At 31.8% G+C, this 27,872-nt stretch overlaps 3 protein-coding genes across 3 annotated transcripts in view; 2 read left to right on the plus strand and 1 right to left on the minus strand.

Moving 5' to 3' along the window:
• LOC134239263 (sulfotransferase 1E1-like) overlaps positions 1 to 22,645 on the plus strand; it is a 33,097-nt gene extending 10,452 nt beyond the window's left edge. The window contains exon 6 of the mRNA XM_062721438.1: positions 22,438 to 22,645. Within this exon, the coding sequence (XP_062577422.1) occupies positions 22,438 to 22,550 (113 nt within the window). The 3' untranslated portion in view covers positions 22,551 to 22,645. The remainder of the gene's footprint in view (positions 1 to 22,437) is intronic.
• LOC134239265 (amine sulfotransferase-like) lies at positions 720 to 27,750 on the plus strand. Its single transcript, XM_062721439.1, has 5 exons — positions 720 to 927; positions 26,255 to 26,575; positions 26,759 to 26,862; positions 26,993 to 27,176; positions 27,627 to 27,750. Exons 1-5 carry the CDS (start codon positions 747 to 749, stop codon positions 27,734 to 27,736), a joined length of 900 nt encoding a protein of 299 aa, XP_062577423.1. The 5' UTR covers positions 720 to 746; the 3' UTR covers positions 27,737 to 27,750.
• Positions 16,151 to 19,601, minus strand: LOC134239271 (uncharacterized). Its single transcript, XM_062721445.1, has 2 exons — positions 19,382 to 19,601; positions 16,151 to 17,736 (listed from the first exon to the last, which is right to left on the minus strand). The coding sequence occupies exon 2, from the start codon at positions 17,734 to 17,736 to the stop codon at positions 16,561 to 16,563; it is 1,176 nt and encodes a 391-aa protein (XP_062577429.1). The 5' UTR covers positions 19,382 to 19,601; the 3' UTR covers positions 16,151 to 16,560.
• Positions 27,751 to 27,872: the final 122 nt, after the last annotated feature.

The raw sequence follows: 27,872 nt of genomic DNA on the forward strand, positions 1-27,872 counted from the left end.
CTCGTAAAAAGGCATAGTCCGCCTTTTTTCCTATTCATCGACGATATCTTCTACAATCCCTACATAAGGAGCAGATTTCTTAAGAGTTTAATGTATTTCGCTGTAGAGGTCAGACGATGGTAGATGCCTTGCTACTCGGTCGCGATGAAATTATCTGATTGTACACATTGTTTCTAAAACAGGAGATAAACATCTTGAAAAATGCATGTCGATACATTATTTACAAAATGAAAATGCGCATAGAACCAAGATTAAACACAAAATATATATATATCCATGAAAGGAATACTACATGACAGCCACGAGTTTTGAGTGTGCAATCGGGTTTAACGAAATCGAAGGGTTTATATACTCGTATGACGGTGCTTATTTATGAGAAGTGTTCAGCTTTAAGTTAAACGCTGACTGACTTATTTCATACTATTTGTTAGACCATTATTTACACACAAAATTGTCCACAGATTTTACTGTTTTTTCCCAAACAAGGCGAACACGGCGGGTGTTACAGGTCGGCAGAGGATGCTCACTCCTCCATGGCACCTGATCCCACCGCTGATGTTTTTGAGGTGTGTGTTTGCTCCGCTCCTATTTTTTAATATTTATTGGACTTTTGAGCTCGAATACTGTTCGTTATCTCCACACACATCACTTTATTGCATGAGATGAAAAGTCATGACATATAGGTCTTTTAATTTATTAACTTTCTGTCTCTCTGTTATATTTTCTCGATTATCTGTTCATTAGAAATGAAGCATTTATTGAATGATAAAGGAAAATCGTTCGCAGATGTACTGGACTATGACGGATATTATTTTCCTAACTATCTTGGGGCACAACTGGATGTTGATGTTTCTAAATACCTTGCTGGCCTAAATGAGCTCACTTTTGAAGATGGCGAAATGTGCATAGTTTCGTATCCAAAATCAGGTTTGTTGACTTATAAGAGACCAGAAAGAAAAAACAAAAATCTAGTTAATCATTTAGTTATTAAGTTCTTCGTTAAGTTTATTTTTTATTATAAAATAAAGTTTGAATAGAGATATTCTAATAAATGTTCAGTTAGTTAAGATTCCTGTGAATTGCATTATATTTTAATATATACTCGTATACATTTGTGGTATCACTTTATTATAGGAATATGCAGAGCAAATATCTTCATATCTGTATGAAGTTTTTCACAGGCCATGGGTCAATACGTGACATGAAGTCACAGGCCTTAAGCAATTTATAAATTCCAAATTCCTATCAAGTTTTTGTTTAAACCACAATAAAAAAAATTCAGGTACACACTGGACGCACGAGATATGTAACATGTTAAAGAATGGAAGTTCGAAATATATGGACGATATGGTACCAATCTTTGAAAACAGCCCAAGGAAGGAAATAGAAGCCGCACACAGTAAGAAAGGTGTGTACACTTCACATATGTATCCACGACACCTGCCGAAGCATTTGTTACAGAAACGGTGCAAGATCATCCACATATACCGGAATCCAAAGGACGTTGCAGTGTCATATTTTAACTTCTCCAAAAAAAATGGCGTTTTACCATACAGAAGATATGTGTTTTCCAGAATTTTTGAAACATTTCGTCAGTGAAGAAGGTATTAATCTGAGATTTGTAAAGATAAATCGTAGATTTATATAAAACTAGGCCAAAAATAAAACACAATCTTAAAAAATTCCTTTGGTAATTCATAAAACTATTTTTTCACCATAAAAATGGCTGCAGAATTTTATACCCCTTTTTTCTAGTTCCATGTGGAGGTTGGATCAACTGGATAAAGGAATGGAAAACATTTCAGAAAGATAATCCTGATTATCCACTTTTGGAGATATCGTACGAAGGCATGAAAAGGGTATACATGTATCTATATTTAACGAGTAAAACATCATTGAAAGATGAGCGAAAAACATATCAATAAATATAAGTATCGCAAAAAAAATTCATTTCTGTGCGTTAGATTGAAAGTGTAATACTCTCCTCCCTAAAATTAATTAAAAACACACTAAAAAATATCCTAGCTATTTTTTGTTCCTGGCATAAAGAGCTAAAATATGATACGTTAAGTACTCAAATGCTTAATCTAAAATTATAATGTTCTTATAAATGCCACCAGTCAAACGAAAAACAAATATTTGCGACATTGATTTCTTTTTAACGGCCACGAAAGATCACAAATGAAAAGATAGTTATTCCTAAATTTTATTTTTTTTAAAGTATGTTTTTATTTATCTTGCAGAATCTAAAGAAGACTGTTCAAGAAGTATCAGATTTTCTTGATCTTGATTCTTCTCCAGAACTGATCGAAGAAATAGCCAGGAAGTGCAATTTTGACAGCATGTCTACACATAAAAATTCAAATATACCGAAGGGCATGCCAAAAATAACAAGGAAAGAAAATTCGCATATTTTTCTACAGTAAAGGTTTGGTTTTTTCCCTCTAATCTGATGCTCAAATAAGCATTTTATTTTTTTTTTATCACTATTCGATTTTTATTGGCTTTTTGCATGTAGATATTCTTTTCTATACATAGTTTTCAATAGACCTGAGTTTAGCAAGAGTCACTTTCCGTTGGCCACCATATTGGAGATCAGCTCGGGGATTTTTTCTCTTTTTTCTTACAAAGTTTAAGAGAATGTAGCAGATATATTTGGTAGAAAATCTTTATTAAATAACTTTATTTTAAATAAAGGAGGCTTACAAAAATTTATATACTTAAAAAAAATAATGATTCCTTATTGAAAATAGCAAATATAAAAATTTAAAATTGGTTGAGCATTGAAGGAATATGAGCATTTGGACCTCCAATATGGCGGCCAACGGGAAATAACTCATGCTAAATTTTGGTCAGTCGAAAACTATCTATAAGAACTGAGCCATTTTATTCAAATGAAGTAAAATATATTAGAATATTCATTTTTAATATGCTCGTGTTTGTCTAAAAGACAGGGTAATCTGGAATTTTGAAAGGAACAAGAACACCTTCTATTTAGAGCAAACAATGACAAGGGTTTGGAAATCATTTGTTCAAAAAAACCATTAATACATGTTTATTTTTTGTACAAATTACCATTCATAGCTGCTATGCTATATTTTATGTTCTTTTAATTCTTCCATAGGTGGGGTACGAGACTGGAAAAACCACTTCACCGTGGCTGCAAACGAGGCTTTTGATCAGACATTTGGACCTGATATAGCAGAACTTGGATTGGATATAGAATATGAACTTTAATATACTGTTAGATTTTATATACCAGGGTCACATTTTACAAAATAACTTGTAATTAAGACACATAGTTTACTGGTTGTTATCATTTGATGAACCCTATAATCTGATTTCAATTTCAAAGTTCCCAGGGTGAGTCATGATCCGCACAAATCATTCAGCAAGTTCAAGGTCATAGGTTAAAAATGTAAAATTCATAACAGATTTATTTTTTCACATAAAGACACATTTATAGCTTTTTTCAATTTGCTCTTAATATTAAGACGAAATGATTTTCTTCTTTCAAAAGGATTGTTTTTAAGTAGATCAATTATTATAAAATTCCTTAGTTAAAAAAAAAGATGAAAATAAAATGAACATTGAAAATATTAATCCAGTTACTCTTTTGTTAACAAATCCTACTACCTAGGTCACAAATAAAAGAATTTGCCAATTTTTTGTACAGGCAACATACTAACGCACTGAGTTTTTGATTATCTGCGGAAGGAGTATTCAAAGAATAAATCCATTATTTTTTTATTTAAAAAATCAACAAAGCCTTTCATCACCCCCGACCAAAGGGTCATACATTTCAATATTTTCGAAGAGGCCTCCTTGTTTGTCATAACAACGCACTTTATTCATCTGTTAAAATTAAGAATCAGCAAAACCAAAATTTACATGCTCTTAAAAGTGAATGAATACTTTTATCAAAATAAATCATATTATATCCATCTTTTAGAATGTTGACAATGCATGATTTGGTGACAGATTTTATAAGTGTTAAAAAGAAGTTCGAAATCCAAAAACAGATCACTCCACTTGCAGAAAACCCCCACAGAATCACAACTCTTTAGTATGCAGTGTAGAGATGATTCTTCTAAAAGCTAAATAAAATCAAAATTTCATTCCCGCAAGGTTCGCAAAAACGGAAGTATTGCTCAAAAGGTTTATCACTCCTCATGCAGATATTGATTGATTTAGTCAGGCAAGCTTTTTAAAAAGCTGTTACTTAATTATATAAATAATTAATTTGAATGTTTAATACATGCTTTTAATACGACAAACTCCATTGAACACAAGATACAGAATTAAAGAATAAATCCTTGATACTTTAAACAAGTAAATATCATAGGCGACCTGAGACCATTTTCGAAACTCGCAAAACATGAGGGAGAAATCTCTAGGGAGAACATAGTGGATGTCATCCTGTCGAGTAAGGAAAACACATCAGCGCTATAGAAACACCATTTACAACTCGTATTTTGAGTGGGAAATCGATATCGACTGTTCAATTTAAAACTCATGCACTCCTACATCAGAGTGATTCAGAGAGACATTTGGAGTTTAAAAGCAAAATCTGATTCTGTGACATATACAGAATCTGCTCATAATATATATTCTTTGATTAAACGGTAAAAATAGTGTATATATCCGTATCAGTAAAAATTCTCCTCAGAACAAGGCCTCTATCGGTATGTTTCCTTGTGGTCATCTCTATTGTTATCCAGACTGTGCTTTGGCCCCGAGGAAATGTCCGATATGCCGACAGTATGTCGGGGCAGTGCGAACATGGCAAGCCTAAATACATCACTAACTGTTTAATTGGATGGGCTGGGTACCTCGTAGTAAAGCATGAGCAGATATTAGACATTCCATAGGTTGTCCACAGTAGTGATAAATTCTGATTTTAAAGTTATTGATCACTCGCTTTTCAGAGAATGTAAATAGTGTTGAGTTTTTTTTTATTGATTTATCACTGCATTTGTATACTTTTATGAACTTTATAGCTTTCATTGTAAATAGAAAGTTAAAACTATTATTATACCTAAATCAATTTTGCCATGAAGTTGAATAGGCATTGCAACTTTGACGAGAGGTACCTATGGCAAGCCCTTTTGCTATTTATTCGGAAAATAAAATTTATCTTAAAATTACAGAGATATCTCTCATTTAAGAAATATCTCTTAAAAAATAGAGATATCTTCCAACTTGAAGAGATATCTTTCATTTTAAAGAGATATCTCTATGAGAAAGAGATATCTCTTAAGCTTAGAGAGATATCTCTTTTTATGAAAGAGATATCTCTTCCATTTGAACAGATATCTTTTTCTCTTTGAGAGGTATGTCTTTCGGGAAAAAAGATATCTCTGAATAGTTTATCTTATGAGATATCTCTCAAAGTGAAAGAAACATTTTTCAAAAGTGTCTTAAAGAGATATCTCTAGCAAAAAGATATATCACTATATAGCAAAGAGATATCTCTCTTACATAATTTTTATTTTAATTCCATTTGAAAAGACTTCTCTCTTTACTGGAAGTAAGCTTTTTAATTCACGGAAGTGCATTAAAGTATTTTTAGATTTCGACATATTCATGATATTCTACTTTTTAGGTTTACTAAACATGACAAGTAATTCAGTGTTGTCTAGATTCAAATTATTAATCGTTTATTATATCATAAGCTCAGAAAATTCGGTGGGTTGCTTTTGAGATTTTATGCTTACTTTCGTTTTCGTGAATATTAAACGTTTAGCATTTTTATCAACGAAGTTGTCGTTATTATTTGTTGTTTCAAACAAGGGATTTATAGCATTTTTGTCTACATTATTCTGGATGTTGCATACTCAGTCTTTTTTCTTACAACAGCAAATTTGTTACAGAGACTTTACTTTCTCTTTCACTTTCGTTTTAACGGAGAGAATTAATTATCTTATTCTATGGATTACTGGAAAGGAGATATCTCTTTAGCTTAGAAAGATATCTTTTTTTGAAAATTTTAAGAGATATCTCTCTAACCAAGAAAAATGTCTCTTTTAATCTTGTTAAAAAGATTTATTATACTTCTGAAATGTTTCCTATATAAAGTTAAGAAGGTAAAATAGCTATCTTTGATAGTCCACGCATAGCAAAGCTATACCCCTGGGTATAGTTTTTGCTATCCACCCTCGGAAAATTTTCATGCAATTTTTGCCACCAATTTTGATTTCCAGCGATAAATCTATTGACTGATGATGTCATAATGACTTCAGTAGCATTGTTACGTCATCATGATGTCAGATTATTCTTGTAGTATTATCTTACTCAAAAAAAAAAATCAAACCTCAAAAACTGTATTATACATCAGTATAATAAAACATTTATCCAATGGTTGTGAGTGGGATAGCTCTTTTATCAAACCCTTGACAGGAACTATTCCCTGTCGCGGGTTTGATAAAAGAGCTACCCCACTCACAACCATTGGATAAGTGTATAATATCTCTCTAACTTTTCGAGACATCTCTCTCCCTTCAAGAGATATCTCTCTAGCTTATAAAGATATCTCTGTAAGTAAAACGTTATAGTTATGGGTGATTTTAATGTGGACGAAAATAAAAACTCAAATCTTAAAAATATTATGAAAACTCAGGGACTGTCTCAAATAATTAAAGAGGCCACTAGAGTAACAAAAGACTCCAGCACCCTCATTGATCACATATATGTGTCCGAACCTAAGGATATATGCAAATCTGGCGTAATACATATGGGTATAAGCGATCATCATTTAATTTATGCTGTCCGAGGAAAAATAAAGAGCGGCACAAACAGTCATGTTAACATAAAATTTCGTAGTTTTCGGGATTTAGTTGAAGGCCAATTTCACGAAGATCTCGGTGAGGTTGATTGGAATGAAATTAAGAAGTGTGGTAACGTAAATCAAATGTGGGATGTTTTTAATGCAAAATTTTTCAAAGTCATTGACAAGCATTTACCTTTTAAACAACGGCGGATAAATGTTAAGTCAGAGGAATGGATAAATGATGAAATTTTAACTGAAATGCACAACCGTGATTATCTGCACGAAAAAGCACTTCAAACGAAAACAGCGGAGGACTGGGATCTTTATAAGGCCAGCCGAAACCGTGTTACTCTCAAGATCAGAGATGCGAAACGGGACTTTGTAGAAGAAGCAATGGATCAATGTACCAATCGACCAAAAGATATGTGGTCTAGAATAAAACAATTTCTACCATCAAAGCAAAATTCTTCAACATGTACACAATTACAAACGGAGAGTGGAACTTTAACATCTTTTGAATCTATGGCTAACTATTTCAATGATTTTTTCTGTAGCATTGGGTATGAAATAGTTAAACAGTTTGATTCGTCTTTACCGGAAGTAGAACAACTTAAACCGCCAGGTTCATTTAGAATTCCAGAAATCACAATTGAATTTATTGCAAATGAAATTGTTAAAATGTCATCTTCGAAAGCCACGGGTATTGATGGTTTGTCTGTAAAACTTTTAAAGATGTCTTTTAATCATATAGGTGATATATTACATTTTATTTTTAATGAATCTATATCATCGTGTACATTTGTTGATGTATGGAAAAGAGCAAGAGTAGTTCCATTGTACAAAGCGGGTGATGAAAATCTAGTAAACAATTACAGACCAGTATCTATTTTGCCAGTCGTTAGCAAAATTATTGAGCGTCATGTTTTTAATTCTTTTTATGAATATTTATCAAAGAACAAACTAATAACTGAAAATCAATTAGGTTTTAGGCCAGGTCACTCATGTGAAACAGCACTAGACAATCTAACAGATAAATGGTTTAAAAACATGGAGGACGGTAAACTTACTGGAGTTCTGTTTATTGACCTGCGTAAGGCCTTTGATACAGTCAATCATAAAGTTCTTTTACATAAGCTGAGGTCATTTGGAATCTGTGAAAATACTTTTAAATTTTTTCAATCTTATCTTTTAAATCGTAAGCAGTGTGTCAGTTGGCGAGGTGCTCTGTCTCGAGAAAAAGAAATATCTTTAGGTGTCCCTCAAGGGTCAATTTTAGGACCGTTATTTTTTATTTTATATATCAATGACTACTCAAAATGTCTTAAACACTCGTCAGTCACAATGTACGCAGACGACACCTCGCAGGATGTAAGCGATAAATGCATAGACGTTATCACTGTATACAAAGTGCTAATCGAAAATCTACTTGATTTGGATCACTTGCTATATTGCTTTGGGTACTCTGATGCATTATGGGTAAAAAAGAAAATTCTGCAGGCAAAATATGGGTAAAAGTAACTTTAAGAAATTAGAAAACTTATTAAACCTTTATAGAATCAATGTAAATTTATTTGAGAAAATTTTTAAGTTGAAACATGTTAGAAATTCGATACCATTTTCATTTACTAGGTTAAAATGGGATTTTCGCTCATTTTGAATTATTTCAATTGTTCTTAATTTTTTCAAACTATATTCTGTTGTAAAAGTTATTGTATCTTAGTTTTCGCCTCAATTCACCCACGAAACATCATCTGATTGCTATAAATTACGCTTTTTAGAGAAATTTGGCTATTCTTGTTTTGAGTGAATGCTATACTATGTTTGCAACATATTTTTGCGATGGCTATACTTTTTTCGGATCCTTTATGTGATTTGCATGAAATTAAGATTTATTGTTTTTTGATAAAATTATCGCGATTTAAACAGTTCTGAAAAAAGTATTGGCATTTATTATCACAAGAGAAACATTTATCAGTCGAAAGAAGTTAAACAGAAATAAATAAATATAGAATTTGATGAAATGTGCTATCATTGCTGGTGTTTGTGCGATACTTGATTTGCGTTTTGTCACGATTGATACAGAAATGTTATGTTTGATTTGAGTAGAATACTTCTTGAAGAATGAAGGCGTATATAGGGAGAGTATAATCCAAAGACACTGTCTCAAGTTTATGTCATTAAATAACTTATTGATAAATACACGTAATATATTTTCACTTATGTTTTAAAGGTATGTAAAACGGAAAAAAGGGCTTCACAAACTATTCGAATTTTTTCCAAAGCTCATAATAGGCGTAAGACTGAATGCGTTAACCACAATATGCTACGATGTCTTCTTGATGTTTGTGTGTCAGTTTGCTTTAAAGAAACGAATTTGTTGAGACAAATAAGGTTTTTCAACCTATCATTTATTTTATCTTGGGTCGTTTTTTTTTTTGCTTACTTCTTTCACCCAACTGTTATACCTTTGTTTTTATACTAAATTTGATCACGAAATGTTCCGTTTACTTGATCAATACACAGAGCTCACAGCGAGTGTGACCGATCAACAAGGGATGCTTACTCCTCCTAGGCACCTGGGGCCCGTTTTACAAAAGAACTTACGACTAAGATGATGAACTTCAAATTATTGCAAATTTTTGCTAAATTAATAATTCTCTTTGAAATGGTCTGTGTAAAAATATCTTACCACATTCTTTTTAAAAAGTTAAAAATAATTTTTGATAAAATGTTAATTAAAAAGTTATATGAATAATTAAACTTGGTCTTAAGTCGTAAGTCCTTTTGTAAAACGGGCCCCTGATCCCATCTCTGGTATTCCGGGGCGCGGGGGGGGGGGGATTTCCGTATTTATGCCCTGCTCACATGTTTGTATTGTTTGTATATTTTTCGACATAAATCAATGCTCATTATCCTCGATTTTTTTTTTCATTTCAGAAATATTCGACTTTTAGATAGAATGGGTTCAGACGCCAATGAAAAAAAAACACAATGCATTTACTTTTCCGTAATTTAAACAGAAGACTTCGAATAGAAACCTGATCCGTTCATATTCAAAGATGAATCTTTATAGCTAGAATCATTTAATATTTAAACGTACCCATTTTCGACTAAATAAGTCTAAAAACAATTTTCAATCAATATGTCTTTAGAACAATATATGAATCTAATATGTTGAAGATAGAGCGGGTGATTGTCCTCGCTTTGTACACTTTTTTCTCTCTTTTATAAATCTATGATAAAGAGATTATAATGCAACCTTTGTAATATTTCACCTATTTTCACACTATCATAAGACATCAGAACTTAAAACTAAGAATCTGAAACAGAATCTATGAAGATAAAAGTTTAATTAAAATTTGGCATTATATCTCCATAAACAGATCCAGAAAAGCGGCTATAGGTCAGGGGATCAAGACCTGATAATTTTTTCAAATGCACTAAAATTTAAGAATATTAAAGTAACCATATCAAAATAACTTTGCCCCCCCCCCCTTCCCAAGAAACACAAACTCTAAACAGTCAGTCTACGATAAAAGAAGTTAACTGATTTTCAGGGATATGTTATGATTTCTATAAAAAAGATCCATGCATTTTTTTGGAGAAATGTGGCAACCGTTTGTTTTCTTTTTATTACATGAACATTTTTTTTAATATTCCATGCAATCTCTTCTTAACGCTTATTTGGCTGAATTGAAATTAGTAAATGAACGAAGCGGCATTAAGATTTGAAGTTGAATGCGTTTTAATCATTATAATCAAATCAAAATTTTGTTTTTTTTTGAATGCATATATATACCACTAAATATTTACAAAACCATGTGTATATGTAAAGTCTAAGAGTTGAAATCGATCTTTAAAATTGTTTAAAATTTTACAATAGTACATGTAAATTGGTGAACGACATGAAAATTCTTAATTTGGTATGTTTTTGTTGATGAATGACTGTCATAAGTTGATAGGAAAAAATGAGAATATATATGGAAGAATGTAGCTTGTCCACCAATTAAGCCGACCCCATCCCCAACCATAAAATAGGATTTTTGTGTTGGGATCTTTTAGTGTTATGGACAGCAATGTCACCCCCTCCCGTTTCCCGAAGAAATTTATGCTTGAGCAATCCTTTATTCCGGAATGAAAAAATGGAACTAAACATATAAATTAACGAAACGAAAACGTCAATTCAGTTGCTTCCATTAGAAATTTAAAAAAAGATACTGTCAAGAAAGGTTCAAAATGTTATTAGATAGGGGTATAATTTATTTTATTAAAAGAAAAATAAGTAACGTCAGGTGCCTGTGTGTTTGTACTCTCCTTCGTACCTAAGTAACTTACCAAGAGGCCACACTACTTTTTCTATAATTTATATAAATACATATGTATCACACTCACCGATTGAGCATAAAACGCTTAAGGTGAGCATATGACACATGGACCTCCTACGGATTGGGCCATTGTTGAAATGTAAGAGGAGTCTGGGGAAGAAAATATTGTACAGTACTGTTGCAAACATAAAGTAACTTTAGTAAATTATTTTACTAACTGCACTAGGCCTAAATGCTATATGTATACTCGAAAAAAGTATAGCTGTCATGACAACAAAGATAGCTTTCTGGATATTTTCTACGCAAACCAAAAATAGCTCTGGAAAAGTTGGGTAGGTGCATATTTGATGTAATTGTCAAGTTATAAAGAAGACCTGGTGGTCGAATTTGATAGCTTACGTTTGATAAAGATTCATATTAAACATTACAATAAATGTTTTATTGAAATAATTTCAACAGTCCATTCCAGTGGATGATTAGTCGAAAAATGACCATTAGATGCGTGAAAAACGCGTGCTACAGATGTTTATGGAGGGGTAGATGAAACAAAAATATCATAATCTTTAAATATACCAAGAAGAAGTCTCATATTGTTTGAAGTAGTTTTATTAGTAGTAAGAAAACGTAAATAAAAGCACATTTTTTGTCTAAATGTGCAGATAGAGACTTCGAATGATCCAAACAAATATAGCTAGTGATGCAAATCAAGTAGATTTTCGATTAGCACTTTGTATACAGTGGTTATTGAGAGAAAACTTCAAGAAGATTTAGAGTTAGGAATTCAATGGATGATTAAAAATAAGCTCAGTATAAATCTCCAAAAAAGGCAGTGCATGCTTATTGGCACATCCAAAGAGTTACAAAAATGTAGAAATCTTATCATAAATTTTATTGATGTTCAAATTGAATTTGTGAAGCAGGCCAAATTACTTGGTGTTTATATTGATAATACTTTATCTTGGGATGTTCATATTGACTTTATTTCAAAGAAAATTTTAAGAAAACTTGCTGTGCTTAAGAGAGTGAGTCATTTTATGCCACCGAATGCTTTAATTAAGGTTTTTAATAGTATTGTATTTCCGCATTTTACTTACTGTTCCACTGTTTGGTGCAATGTGAAAAATCAAATGTTTTTAGAAAAGTTGTACAAACTTCAAAAGAGGGCAGCTAGGATACTCTTAAACATTCGAGATGTTTTAACTCCTACTACCTTTTTATTTTCCTGTTTAAACTGGATGCCAATCAAGGATTATTTTATGTTTAGACAGGTCACTTTTCTATTTAAGGTTTTAAACAATCAAATGCCAGATTATTTGAATGTGTTTCAATATACAAGAGATGTCAATTGTCGCCAAACCAGGTCGAATGATTATATGTCGAACATATTGTATTTACCACGAGCCAAAACAGAAAATTACAAACGTTCTTTTAGATATTCATCTGCTATTTTATGGAACAAACTGTCACAAAATGTTCGAAATTCTAGGTCAGTGGATATTTTTAAATCTGTGTATCTCACTGAGTATTTTAACAAACTCAATACTTAAAATGGATTTTTCCCCAATGTCTAAGTGTATAAAAGATATGCTTCTTCATGTTTATATATGTATGTGTTGTATTTTTATAGCTTGTGGTTATATTAAGATGTTAATTTTGTATATCCTTATGTGATTGTAAATATTTTTTAATGCAGGACCACAATGAAAACTAGCTTTATGCTAATTGTGTTATCCTGGATAAATAAAGGTTATTATTATTATTATTATTAAAAGAGATATCTCTCTTACAAAAAGAGATATCTCTCTTGTTTAAAGATATATCTCTCTAAGGAATAAAGATACCTCTATTAGTCAAAGAGATATGTCTATAAGCTAAAGAGATATCTCTCTTTGCTATAGAGATATCTCTCTTATTGAAAGACTTTTTTATTTCACGAATAAATAGTAAAAGGTGTCATGAAATAATGAAAGCATCGAAATTCCATTCCACTCCAAAACACTTTAATCACTGTTGTTTCTGTGTATGTCAAAATATTTTGAAGTTCAAAATATTTTGCTTTATAATGTATTCACATTTTGAAGAATTCTTTCTGAAATACATTATTTTCTGATTTCAAATGTGCCTTTCTATAGACAAATTATACTCACCGAATCTATATGCTAGTAAAATATAAGATTATGTGAGGAGGGTTTGGGGAAATATTGTATTTATATCAGTGAAAAAATAAAACACAAGAAGCAGCATCAATGTCTAATAAGAGAGAAAACTTCCTTAAATCAGGTATAGCTCACCGTTCCACTCACTTTAGCATTTGAACTGTATCGCCTCTGTACTGTTAGCTAAGTCAAAAGAAATTGACTTGAATACAATTCACACTTGACCAAGATCAAATCTCCAAGATCAACGAGTTGTGATTAAAAGGACATTTAAGCCTTAAAACAAAGTTGAGCTTAAATATGACATTAAAGCTTAGCTGCGAACAGCCTAACAATAAACGTAAAAGAAATTCGAAAAAATCTTTAAAGAATTAAGAGAATATAGATTTTTGGTTTCTCGAATATCTCCAAAATTAAATTAAACTAGGAGGGAAAAACCAACTTTTTCTTTAATATGTTTTCGATAGATGAATCTTTTATGAATCAGAATAAAATTAGTCCCTTACTGGTAGTTATTTTTTTTTATTTTTTTTTTCATGCTATTTTCATTACGTTTCTAGCTTGTACTACATTTTCTCTAACGCAACCCAGATTAACTAAGAGTACAGTATAGTTAGGGCCCCACCTTCTGCTGCATTCATGAATTGTAAAATCTGTAATCTCATTTGGCATTTTTAATAAATGCTCTATACACACACTCACACACACACCCTCTTTATTATTTAACATGCTGCAGAACAGAGCTGCAAATGTGCTTCAGGTTCATATGAACCGAATTGTTCATCAGTTTCAGTATTAAAGAGCACATAAAATTAGAATAAGCGCTAACTGTGTCTCAGAAAATGTCTGTAGGATGTTAATCGATTTTTTGTTAGAGCAATTCCCCATTTGTTTCAAGAATCTTGCAACATATTATTTCATCACAGCAGTAGCGGATCCAGGATTATTGAAAAGGAGAGACGCAACCAGTTGGAGTCTGAGGTGGGGACTTAATGGTCGAAGCACCTCGTTTTTCTCATTTTTATGTGTTTTATGAAATAGGTTTTGGTAATACCTGATGTTAGAATAATGCTATATCCCAGGTCAAAACTTTTATACTCATTGGTCACAAAAATGAGACCTGATCCACGACCTCCACGTCACCCACTAAATTTCCAGTGCACGGTATCTTATAGTCACGAAAGCATAAATAAGAACACGAGTCTTGCTTTTTATCATTTTGTATAAATTAATGAATTTATGAAGTGTTCTTCCATATTTTATGACACTCCAGCCAAAAGTGTTCAACTATCATATACAGTTTAGAGTGCAAAGAAAGGAAATCATGCTAACCTTGGAACAGATATTTTCATGATTTTTCCATTCCTATAGTATGTTTGATGTGCATCTCATGTGATGCAGGTAAATAAGAACAATAGAACATATATCTCTTGACTGCTGTATTATAATTTACAATTTACCTAAATGCAGCTTTGTTCATTATATTTCTTATACTGATGAACAATGCTACATGTACAATCTCATAAAAATAAAAACAAAAAATTACAACATGTATGTTTATTTTAAGACTGTAAAGCTATTACATTGACACAAAATGAAATAAGTTTCTATAACTTTACATCAAGAGCAATAACAAATTTTTTTTTATAAATTTCTTCCGCATCAAAATAGATATTTGTTTGTTCTTGCATATTTCTTCAAATAGGAAAATCATATTTTTGAACTGATATTGCTTTAAAACAGAGCTAACATGTCCATTCAAAACAATTTTTGTTTTTAAACATCTCTTGCTTAATAAACGTCATCCTTAAGAGAATTCTTTGATTCAAAGTTTTAAATGATTTATCAAATGTATTACATTTTATAAAATGCAAAGAAAAATATCATTGACTTTTCACTGTAAATGACAAATGCACTGTGCTTAAAAAAAATTTCAAGTAAGTACATGTACGAGGGTTGTCCCATAAAATCGTGGACAAAGCGTTTTTCTCGAAAAGTAATGGGCGCACTAAGCTGAAATTTTCAGTAAATGTTTATTCATCATATTTAAGTGAATCATAATGTTTTTTATAATATATATTCAAAAATAAAGATTTTATTCTGCTTGAATGTGCACAAGGTATTGTCCTACGGCGCACGGTAAAAATAGCAAGGTTATATTAGAGAAGACATAAGAATTAATTCGTAATAAAAGTTTTCAAAACATAAGATTAGGATGAAAATTATCCTTACTCCATTCCTTAATCAATTCTGTCATCTTTTAAAAAATTTCAAAGCATTTGGTTAATTTTTGGCAGTTTTCCGAGCATTTGAAATGGGAAAGTAATAAACACAATGCACGAAAAATGGCGACTTTTTATGACGTTACGGCGCACCGGAGAGCAGTTCAGAGAGATTAGGATGTTGTAATGACGCCTTAAGAGACTTTAAATGAATACAGAAGAAAGAAAATGTGAAAAATATCTCCAGATCTTTAGTATATAAATGAAATGAAAGTTTTCTTAGTGAAGTCTTCGTGGTCGAGTCCCCAGATAGTACAAAACATATGGACAGACTGCCATTTGTAATAGCAAAGGACGCTGTCACTGTCGACGGTCGATGTGAGATTCTCTTTTAGTTGAATGATGGTGAGAATACTGTGTGTAACTTGCTAATAAATATTCAGAAGATCGCATGAGTGTGCCACATTGGTTTCTTAACTGGTCATAGATACTCACATATGTAAATCAATAAAAATTTCTAAATTTAAGTGGGGCTTATCCAACTTTAAGTTTAGCAAAGATGAAACGTGACGCTGTTTTAGACACTTTGACGTTATCATCCGTGCGCCGTAGGGCGATACAGTACATAACATAAAATATCACAATTTGTTTACCTATGCATATATATATTTGAAATTTGCTATGTATATTCATAATTTATCTACTAAAAAGTGGTGAAAATTTCAGAACGCAGTGATGATTATTTTTCAAACTAGACAACTTGTCCACGATTTTACGGGACAACCCTCGTATATTGCTATTAATGTATTGTTCAACCAAAAATTCTTCTTGCAGTATGTTTCTTGAAATAAATACAACTCAATGATATCGAAGGCATACATGTTAAGTACTACCAGACAATTGTCATAATTTATGCTAGTCACACAGTAAAAATTTATATACATATTCTAATTACAAAACAATACAGATGAACAAAATAGTGCATGGATATCATAGATATGAAGAAACACGAGAAATTTATCATTTGAGGTTTACAATGTAAAATGCAGGAATATTGAACAATTTTGCCCATTTATCCAATCAAGTTCTCAGTAAATAATATCAAACAATCGTACCACATCATTCTTATCATCAGTTAAATAACCTTCATTAATCACCATGGCAATCTTGGACCGGTCTCTATTGACAGAGAGGACGCTTACATGTTTTGGACTCAAAAGTGACCTAAAAGTATGATCCCTAAAATCTAGAAAACTTAATCCAGAGGAAGATGTTACAAGAATTCCGGATTTTAAAAGTGCCATCCCTTCTAATAATGGATCTTGAATTTTAATTTTCCATTTTGTTTTGCCGTCGCTGAAGGCATAGGTACACTTGATTTGGTCATTGCCAAAATTCAAAACTCTGTAAAAAAGATCCTGAGTTGCTGGATCTACGGCCAGAAAGCGTTCGGCGGCCACGCTTAATTTTTTAATTTCAGAGTATTGGTCATTATAAATACGAATGCTTTCAGAGCCATTACTTTCTTGCCATATGACAAAAAGGTACTCATCAGTTGCAGTTAAACCAAAACATTTTGAGTTTGGATTTGTAACCACCTTGTTTAGAACAGGGGAAAGGTTATGTGACTTAAAAAAGCTAACTCTGTGCTCATCTGGGGATGCAACAGCAATTTCGCCTGTTGGATCTTGTGTGACGTCACAGGGTTCGGAATCAAGTTTTCTTTGCCAAAGCAGAATTTTCTTGTCATCATAAATCTTCAGTATAAGGTTTGCCTTATCAGTAATTACAATATTCCCGTTCGCTAGAAAAGTAATTCCTGATATCTTAACGTGTTCGGGTTCATCCATGCGTCTAGGACAGATGTCTAACAGAAATTTTAGCTTTTTTGGAGGTTTGCTTGAAGCTTTTTGAAAATTTTGTAAGACGGCTGGTCCCTCACTTTGTTTTACATTACTCTGTTGAAAGGGGTGATCATTAGTCTCACGACCCTTAGACAGATCTTTGTGAGGTCCACTGAAATGTTGACCATGGGAAGATGTGTTATCAGAGCCCAAACCCTGTTGCGAAGGGGGCATAGGAGGGTACACCCCACCATAATTAAGAGGAGAAGGCTTGTCTTGTCCTTGAACTGCTTCCTCGTAGGACGGAGGACTACCTGGATCAGACTGAAATGGGGCTGTCGGCTGCTTAGGCAAACTTTGTTCAAAGCCCTTCATTGATATCAGCTCCTTCTCTGAAACCTGATCACTACAATCTGCCATCTATAAATCAGAGAGAAATGACAAGAGTTCTAAATATAGATAACTGATGGAAGTGTTAATGTTTGAATATATAATGAAAGTACTGAAACATCCCTTTGTAGAGTCCTCAGGCCACGTGGCACTTTTTCTCATATGATTATTCCATTATAATTATCTTATTAACCCATGAACATTTAAACACAAAATACATAAAAAAAATAATTCAAATCCAAATATTAGAGTATTTGTTCTCTGTTTAAAGCAAGTTTTTAAAGTTATTACAATTTTTTAGGCATATTCAAGGGTTACAAAATGAATGAAAATTCTTAATATAGGACATTCAAGATCTACAATCATATCAATTTCCGTCGCAGAGTTGTCGTTCGTTCCTCTCTTTATAGAGATCTGTATGTATAATCTAGGTCACCTATACTGTTGCTGCATTGTTAGTCTTACATGAAACGTCGTTTGAGTGGGGGAAGGGGAGTTGTGTGACCTAGGCTACTGTAGGCATAAAAAGAAAGATAAAATCACAATGGCAGCTTAAATAAACATCGATTGAGTTTTACACACGAGGTTAAAGCTGAACAGGCACTGTCACACAGATATATATGAACCCTTCGCTTTCGTTACATCCGATTGCACACTTAAAGCTCGTGATCGACATGCACTATTCCTTTGGTCTTAGATTTTGTGCATTTATTCCTTGTTTGATATGCATTTTCTGTTTGCAAATAATATATTGATATATATTACATATGTCTCGGAGAAAAGTGCGTAAAATGTGATATATTATCGTTTTACAAAAAACGTGGCATTTTGCTTCATAGGGCGTGTAAAAAGTTTGTATGCTGATTATCATTTTACTCATCGATTGGATGTTTGATTTCAATGGAATCAATAATATTTTGCGTGTGAAACACAGTCACCCAGCAATACCACTGACAATACTGACCAATCTCATTGAATAAACACGTGTGAACGGACAAATCAAGTTTTACTTCCTATAATGATGATATTGATAGCTACACAGTACTAATTCCATTCTTTAAATTTTCTTATACGTATTTAAAAACCCATCCGGTCAAATCGCAACAAATATGATACATGCTCTTTTGAGGACAGAAAACGACTTTGACTGACCACGTGTTGCTGCTAACTACAAATGCCGTACTGGGAAACAATCATTCAATGTGATTGGCCAGTATTATCAAGGTATTGTCGTATTTCGAGTTTCATATGCAAATTAGAATTGATTTTATTGATCCAATCGAAGAGTAATATGATAACTAATAAGCACACAAAATATTAGCACGCCCCATCAAGCAAACTGTCACGCTGTTTGTAAAATGATAATAATTTTACAGAGACCGAATAACACGGCAATTTAAGACGTACATCTGTACTCTTCTGTCCTCAATACCTTAATTGCGAAATACACATGTACCTTAATTGAATTTTTAATTGAGGTGTGGCTTACATAGGGGTATAGGGTATAGTGCCGATGGACGAGAAATTTAATATGGCGGACAATGCCTTTTATTAGTAGTGTTCAGCTTTAAGTTGAAAACTTACATAATAGATATGGAAATGTGAACAGCTTCATCAATATCAAGCTCCACTGACACAGAAATACTTGAATGGGCTATAAAAAGAATAAACTTACCTTGGGTAGTTCCTTTGAATCGTGTCTCTCAGTTACTTTTCGTATCAAACGAAAATCTGTCAAAAAAAATAAATTGTCTGAAAGACCGACAGCACTCAAAAGTTTCAGGAAATAGACATCTATGATGCGGATAAATGAACCTGTAATATGACGAGTAAGCTGCAAGTCTCGTCACGTGGCTTGCGAGATTTTTCGATAATATTAACTCTCGGGTACAACACACATAGAGTTGTGTGTTGGACTAACATATTAATGGTCTACACAAAGCTTACGAGGAAAGGTTTAGCTGTTGTAGAAAACCGAGGGGTTCTCAGTCTTATGATGAATGAATTGCGTGTCATTTAACACTTTGGTGCGAGCGTCTACGATGTATTTTTCGATCAGGTAAACGGGTCAACAAGTAAGAGATTCTCACCTGTTCCTTATGTAAATTTGGGGAAAATTAAAGTGTCATATTGGAATTTTCGGTTGGGTGAACTTTTACAGCAATAGCGACTATGGATGAAAAAGTATTGAAACCACCCATACAGATAAAATGGACAAAATCAAATCAAACAAATACTAGTAGGTATGGATACATAAGAAACTGCATTTTTATGGCTCAATTTTTTTTCCTTAACAGTTTTATTATGTTGGTATTTTAGCAAAAACCATAAAATGGTCATACTAAATGATTGATATGATATGATATGCTCTAAATAAAAAATATGCAAGCTCCTTGTTCAATAATCATCGTAAACAGTGTATATGTAACATTAGAGCTCTTATTCATTACTCAGGGTACTTATATGTCTTAAAATTATTTATTTGTTATGACAATCATATTGTATTCAGTGTTTGTATGATAAGTTGAGGATCTATTAATTTGAAAGAAGTTGTTTCCGATCATATGTATAATACTATATATTCAAATCAGGGAGGCAATATTAACATGTATCACAATCAATCATAGCTTGGCAAATAAGTAGACTACACTTCGAAGTTACATATCTTAGTGCATAAAGTTTTGATTTTGTTGAACAGTGTTGCTATCGTTACTTAAAATAGGAATTTCGGTGAAATTCCTCTAAAACGCTAATACTTCATAATTTTTTATACTGATTTCAGTATTAAAAGGCACATAAGAAGACATAACTTAGTTCAAAAAACGCTTTTCTCCATAAATGAACTGTTTGTTATAGTCGGATTTATCTCTACCTGTGGAGAAAAAGAAAAGTTCATATGACTTTTGTATTTTTCTGGACTTAAATTTGATTTTGAAAAAGAGGTCAATTATTGACAAATAAGTTGATGAAATACGAATATTAGCACTCTCGTTTAAAGTCATTATTTTTTAAAGTTCTATGGTCGATACTATGACCTTGTCAGCAAATACAATTTATCATTGGATTAAATGCGGACTGACGTTTTTCATCCTAATTGTTAGGCCATTATCAACACACTGAATTGTTGACAGAGTTTTCCGCTATTTCCCGATCATGACAAGGAGCACACAGCGGGTGTGACCCGTCGACAGTGTATGCTCACTCCTCAATGGCACCTGTTCCCACCTCTGAAGTTTTAGAGGTCCGTGTTTGCTCTGCCTCTATTTTGTATTGCTGAAGGCGGGTCGATCCTGTGCTTTTGAGCAGATTTTGGTCTTGACAATTATTTCTAAAATCCCTCGCAATTCTTAAGTTCTAACATTAAATCTGGATTCCACAATGAAAATTGAACTATATTCAATGAAAAGCTGGGAACTATATTTCGTGGCAGGTTTGTTTTTTTTTTTTAGAAGAAAATGATCATTTTTCCATAGTGAACTATATGCACCACTGTTAATTTTAAATTTCTATTTTTCCATGTTGGTTGCACATAAAGCTGTTTTGCTGGTTCTGAAATATCTATCATATTATTTCTTATTCAATCTTTTAACGAATCGTGACACATAGAGTAAATATATTCTGATCAAAAGTCCAGGAAATAAATTGAGCCAATTTTAACATAAAATTGACATTTATTTAGCAATATTTAAAAATTCGCATCATACGCCCATATTTTGATGTTCTTTTCTAGATATTTAAGATAAATTGACCTATCTGCTTAAAAGCAGCAAAAGTTTAATCTTAAAAATAATTGTCTTGCTTATTAAATTTTCAATGCCAAAAAAATCACATTTTGTAAATGCAGAAAGTGTCTTTTTTCAACAGACGTATGATTTATTTTGTTCAATGCTTTATTTGTGTAAAAATATTGGATTGAAAATATCGAAGATGTTTTTTTTATTAAGACACAAATTTTTAGTGCAAAAATAATAATAAATGTACAATAGTGCCAAAAGAAGGATAATGGCCCTCATTTTTTATTTTATTTTTAATTAAGCTCTGTGTGTAGAAACTAAAAATATACCTGACAAAAAAATTAAGACCATAAATATCAGAAGCCAACCTCGGCAAGGGACTTTGAACCTGATTACTTTTCAATATATAATATACCACTATACAATATATATTTCATGTATTATTACCGTTCGTTTTTCTATCTTGATTTTTTTGCTGGTGTGGATTATTTTTCGATATTAAGTGAGCCATTTAAATCAAGTATATGTAAAAAAAATATTAAAATATGTATCTTTAGAATGGGCATGCCTGTTTCAAATACAGGACCATCTAGAATTTTGAAACACAATCGATAAGGACATAGAAAGCAACTCGTTTAAAAAACACTAATGCATAGTAATATTTGTACAAATTAACCTTTAAGCTAGGGTTTTTCCCATTGACAAAGGCTTGCAGTAAGATAGAAAACAAAAGTAGGATTTTTAAAATTTAATTATGAAAAAAATCAGTTTTGAAGTTTTCGTGCAACAAACAGTGCTAATGAACGACACAAAATGAAAAATAAATTAGAAAGTAAAGAACACATGTCAAGTATGTTTGTAAACCTGTGGTGCAGTGTAAAATAAATGAAGAATATCATCATTTTCTATATTTAAATTTTTGAAACTATCAAACTAATAAAAGTGAAATAATGAGTGAAATACTCATGTTGATGTTTAATGTTTAATTCTTCCATAGGCGGAGTAGGAGAATGGAAAAACCACTGCACCGTGGCTGAAAACGAGGCTTTTGATCAGAAATTTGAACGCAAACTAGCAGAACTAGGATTGAATGTGACATATGAACTCTAACAAGGTCTTACGTGATATAAACCAGGGTCACGTATTACAAAATAACTGACAATGAAGTCTAACGAGTTTATTTGTTTGTTTTATTCTGTAGCTGGAAGAGAATGTTCACAGACATTAATGACAGCTGTTCAATCTATTTCATTAATTTGAATAAATATATTTTAAATAGATATTCTTTTTTTTTAATAAGAAAGTTCTCTCTAAATGTGAGTTTCAAATATAATTAAAAAATTGCTAATATGTGTTTCATTAATGAATATTCACAATGCAAATCGCGATAAAAAGAATAAAACCTATTTTGGTTTTTAGGAGTTTAATTTATTTTCCAAATACATCATTTCTAAACAGAATGAAAATCAAACCATGTATTCTCGAAAAAAAAAACGTACTGGTACCTTATGCATAATATATTGCTAAATATTTTGTAAATTGATTAATTTTACCAATTATATGATTACATTATATCAATTCTTAAAATCAGGTATTTCTTAATTGTATGTAGATATGGATAAAAGATAAAAATAAATACCTTTTATGAAATTTCATGTTTTCTGCATCATAATTTCTTATAATCTTTTTTTAAAAGACATTTCCATTCTTATTTCCTGCCATGCGAAGTCTCGGGCATCTTTGAAACAAACAGTTCAAATAAATAAGAAACCTTTCGGTTATACTAGAATTTCAAATCATAATATTTTGTTCAGTAATAGTATTAAAGCAAAATCTAGAAATAATCTGTTGTATTATTTATTATTTTGCAATCTGATAACTGAAGTTACACAGTATAATTAGACATTACTCTCTTTGTGTAATTTACTGTCAATATACAAGAGTTTTCATAAAAAATCTTTAAAAAGGCAAACGAAAAAATCAATTTCTCAGAGAGAAATTAATTTCTACTTTCATAAAGAAACTTTATAATTTTTACGGTGATTTTCCAAGGAAAAAATACGGTTATTGAAATGGTGAAAATGGCGGGCGAGCAGGTGACAAAAGGGTACCCCTCCTACAAATTTTAAGATAGAACATTTGCTTCTTATTTATTCTTTTCTCTACGGGTTTTATCATCGCTGAGATTATATCAATTAAAGTACCTTGTTGTTTTTATTTGAAAAAAAAATATTACGATTTAATGGTAGGTGTTTTTATTTGGAAAAAATAGATTTTATGGTAGGTGACCATTTCTCGGGAAAGGAATACAGAAGTGTCTCAGCGCAGCTTTAATTTTACAGAATGCTGTATATCTTGTATATAAAGATACTGGAAATCAACAAATTCCTTGAGGTTTAATTTTCGTTGTTTTCGAAGTATGAAGAAACTCGCGAATTCATGTTCACCACAAAATGTGAAATGTTACCAACATAACAACTAAACAATGCTTCATTAACAAAATATAATCCCCACGAACCAAGAGTTTTTCCACAAAGCACAAAAATTTGACCCCACGAAAATATGTTATTGTATTGCTATATCCCTTGTATATAAAGTTTATTCCTTTAAAGCAGGCCCCTCAATACTATATAACCTCTCTTGCAAAACTGTGTTATGTTATCTATCAAAAACATAGATTACATTTGATTATATAACGTCCTGGTATTTGAAGTAGTATTTAAAACAAGTCGTAAGCTACATCTATATGCTAGGTCTGTATGCTTTTCAGTTTATAATTTACTTTGATTTTAAATTTTTCGATTTATGCTTTAAAAATTTTAACTGTTTATATGAAACAATCGAATGGAAAGGGTTTATGTTTGTTTTGTATTTAATTTTCAAAATCTCTATATCATTCCAATTTTCTTTGAATCATTAGTAGTATATATATCATAAATAAGAAAACTGACAAGCACTCATTTAAACCTTTAACATTGGGGATTTTCAAATCTTTAAAGCCGGGTGATAAAAGTTCTGATTTTTGACTTCTACATCGCAGGCTAGACCAGAAGGCTCTTTTAATATCAAGATTCAAAATTTCAAAATTAGATTTTGGAGATTCATGAACCATATAGATTCGATTGTTCCCCTTTGCTAATTAAGTTTTTAATATCTATACTTATAACATCATACCAATAATTAGGACCCACTGCAAACTGAATTTATTTTGACTTTGGGAAAATAGATTAACGTAAAAAAGGAGTACATATTTCATTTTAATGTGACCCTGTGCTCTATAAACAGGAGGGGGAGCTTGCGTATATTTTTCCCTAGAAAAAAGTTTACAGAAAAAAAGTAAAAAAAAATTAAATCTGTGAAAAGGGCATAAACTAGGAACCCCAGAAATCTCAGAAGTGGAATTGTGAGCCTAAAATGAGAAAGCATCCTTTGTTGACCAGTCAGGCCCTATGTACTGATCATGTTGATATATTACATTCCTCAGTCTAACAATAAATGAGAATGGATGAGAAGCAACTGAGAAGCCAAAATACAATATGATCGATATATTTGCTAACAAGCATAGAATTCACGAAAATTTACTGTAAACGAGATTTTTGAAATTCCTTTTACATCAGCTTATCTGTGGGTAGCCTCCTTAAAGCAGAACACGATTTGTAAAAGCGTTTTTTCCGCCATATTTGTTTGGTCCCTCGCTTAATCTTAGAGCCGCTATATATAGCCACTCACTTAGTTTCTGTTCAGTGTAATCAATCGTTACCGTTGAAGATTGATGTATCCTATACAGCACTCTGTAACGATAATAAATAAATGAATGTGTACTTCTTTTAATGCTGATTATGAATAAGAGTAACATACCAAAGAGACTTGCATCAGTTGCACAAATCAGTGATATATACAAACAAACACAAATACACGTAACTGCAATAAGATGTAAACAAAGGATTGCAAGATAACCAGCACGAACACGGGCCGCCTTTCCACGCCGATACCCATGACAATTAAAGCAATAAGATGTAACAAATGTGAAGAACATACCGAGGTGCTGATATCTTAGATAGTATTAACAAAAATGACTCTTGAGTATCGAATATGTTGAAGGACATAAACACCATAAGCATGTGATAGCGGAGTATCACTACATAAAGAAATGTGGCGGTGGGAAAGCTCATATACATGTAATTTTGTTTTTCATACTATTTAGTTTTAATTGTTCCTTGTCGTCTATAGTCAATAAAACATCCAAATATTGAAAAAAAATGTGTCAGAATCTGTGATGTCTTTCATTTCACGGTCACTGAAATATATCCAGTCGAAACATAAAACGAAATTACATTTGTTAATTGATAAATCACAAAATTATGCGAAAGAAAAAATCTTGTTTACTTACGAAGATGTTGCTTATACCTTTTATAGGTATGTTTTATAAACATAATAATACACTGTATGATATTATTATTATTTTATTGATTTAGAAATGAAAACTTTATTGAATGATAAAGGAATACCATTCGTCACAGTGTTGGACTATGACGGCTATTATTTTCCTAACTTCCTTGGGGCCAAAGCGGATGTTGATGTACCTAAATACCTGGCTGAATTAAATGATCTCACATTTAAAGATGTATTGTTTCATACCCTAAGTCAGGTTCGTTGGATTTTTAAAGATCAGATATATGTCCAATTTCAAAAAAAAAATAAAGTATATTTGTAAATATAAAATTCTTTTAACTTTAGGTTTTACATAAAAATGTACAGTTATATTAGGAATAAACAGAGGCTTTGAAATATACGTGATTTTACATTGAATCCAGGTACACGTTGGACGTATGAAATATGTTACATGCTAAAGAATGGAAATTCGGAATATATGGACAGATTGGTGCCCTGTTTTGATTTCAATCCAAGGGAGGAGATAGATATCGCTCAGAGAACGAATGGTGTCCATACCTCACATATGTATCCACGACACCTGCCAAAACATTTGTTGGAGAGACGTTGCAAGATCATCCATGTATTCCGGAACCCAAAAGATGTTGCAGTTTCATACTTTAACTTCACCAAAAAGCTACGATATTACAACACAGTGGATATGTCTTTTTCCGATTTTTTGAGACATTTTATCAGTGGAGAAGGTATCAAAATGACATTTTTCAAGCTGAACTGTATTCTAACTTTAAACGATTTATCAAAAGGTTAAGAAAAAAATCTTTTTAATATATTTCTTTTTTAGTTATTCGTTCATGAGAACTGCTTTTATTTAGCATATTAGAATAGTTTCGGTAGAAAGAATGAAGAGTAAAACCCTTTATTTATAGTTCCATGTGGGGGTTGGATCGACTGGATAAAAGAATGGAGGACATTTCAGAAAGAAAACCCCGATTATCCACTTTTGGAAATATCGTACGAAGACATGAAGAGGGTGATAATTAGTTTTTGTGAATTACAGAGTTTACAGATAAAAGAAAAATATAGCGATAAAAATAATTAAATTTCTTATTTTTGTGTGTGAGATACACTATTGTTTCAATTTATTTTTATTTATCTTGCAGAACCTTGAGCAAACTGTTCAAGCGATATCAGATTTTCTTCATCTTGATTCTTCTCCAGAGCTGATAGAAGAGATAGCCAGAAAATGCGATTTTGATATCATGTCCACTCATAAACATTCAACTATACCCAAGGGAATTTCCAGAATAACAATGAAGGAAAACTTGCATATTTTTTACAGAAAAGGTTTAATGTTTTTCTACTCTATCCTTAACTGAGAGTATTATTTCCAATCGATTTTATGGGGTTTTTTTCCACATGTATAGATGAAGCTTCTCTTTTAACTAGATAAAGCATTCCAATCATACGTAGTGAGAAAAAATGTTATTTTTTTAAAATATACATTCTTTAAAATGTTTATGCTTGTATTCAATAAAATGACAATCTTGTACAGGATTTTAAAAACGAAGAAATGCACAGTCTAGCAAAAATGATAGCATGTAGAAGAGTTTTTTTTTAAAAAAAAGCATCGAAAATTAGAAAGTAAAGACCACATGCAGTGATAAAGAATGGGGAACATGAATAAAATCAGTATTTGCTATTTTCAAAAGTATATAAAATACGAAACTTATAAAGAAGTGAAGGAATACTAGTAAATGAAATATACATTGACGTTTATATTTAATCCTTCCATAGGTGGGGTAGGAGACTGGAAGAACTTCACCGTGGCTGAAAACGAGGCTTTTGATCAGATATTGGGACCCAAACTAGCAGAACTAGGATTGAATGTGATATATGAAATCTAACAGACTGTTCGTTGTTTTAAACCAAGGTCACGTGATACAAAATATTTTAAATTTTAGAAATTGTTTGTTTCTAAGATTCTATGTAACCAATGCTTGAGATGAAAATATTCACCTGAATTTTGATTTAAAAAACCGT

Source organism: Saccostrea cucullata, unplaced genomic scaffold, assembly GCF_032062105.1.
Source record: "Saccostrea cucullata isolate Sc308-1 unplaced genomic scaffold, CSIRO_AGI_Scuc_v1 ctg317, whole genome shotgun sequence".
In the NCBI taxonomy this organism is placed as follows: Eukaryota; Metazoa; Mollusca; class Bivalvia; order Ostreida; family Ostreidae; genus Saccostrea; species Saccostrea cuccullata.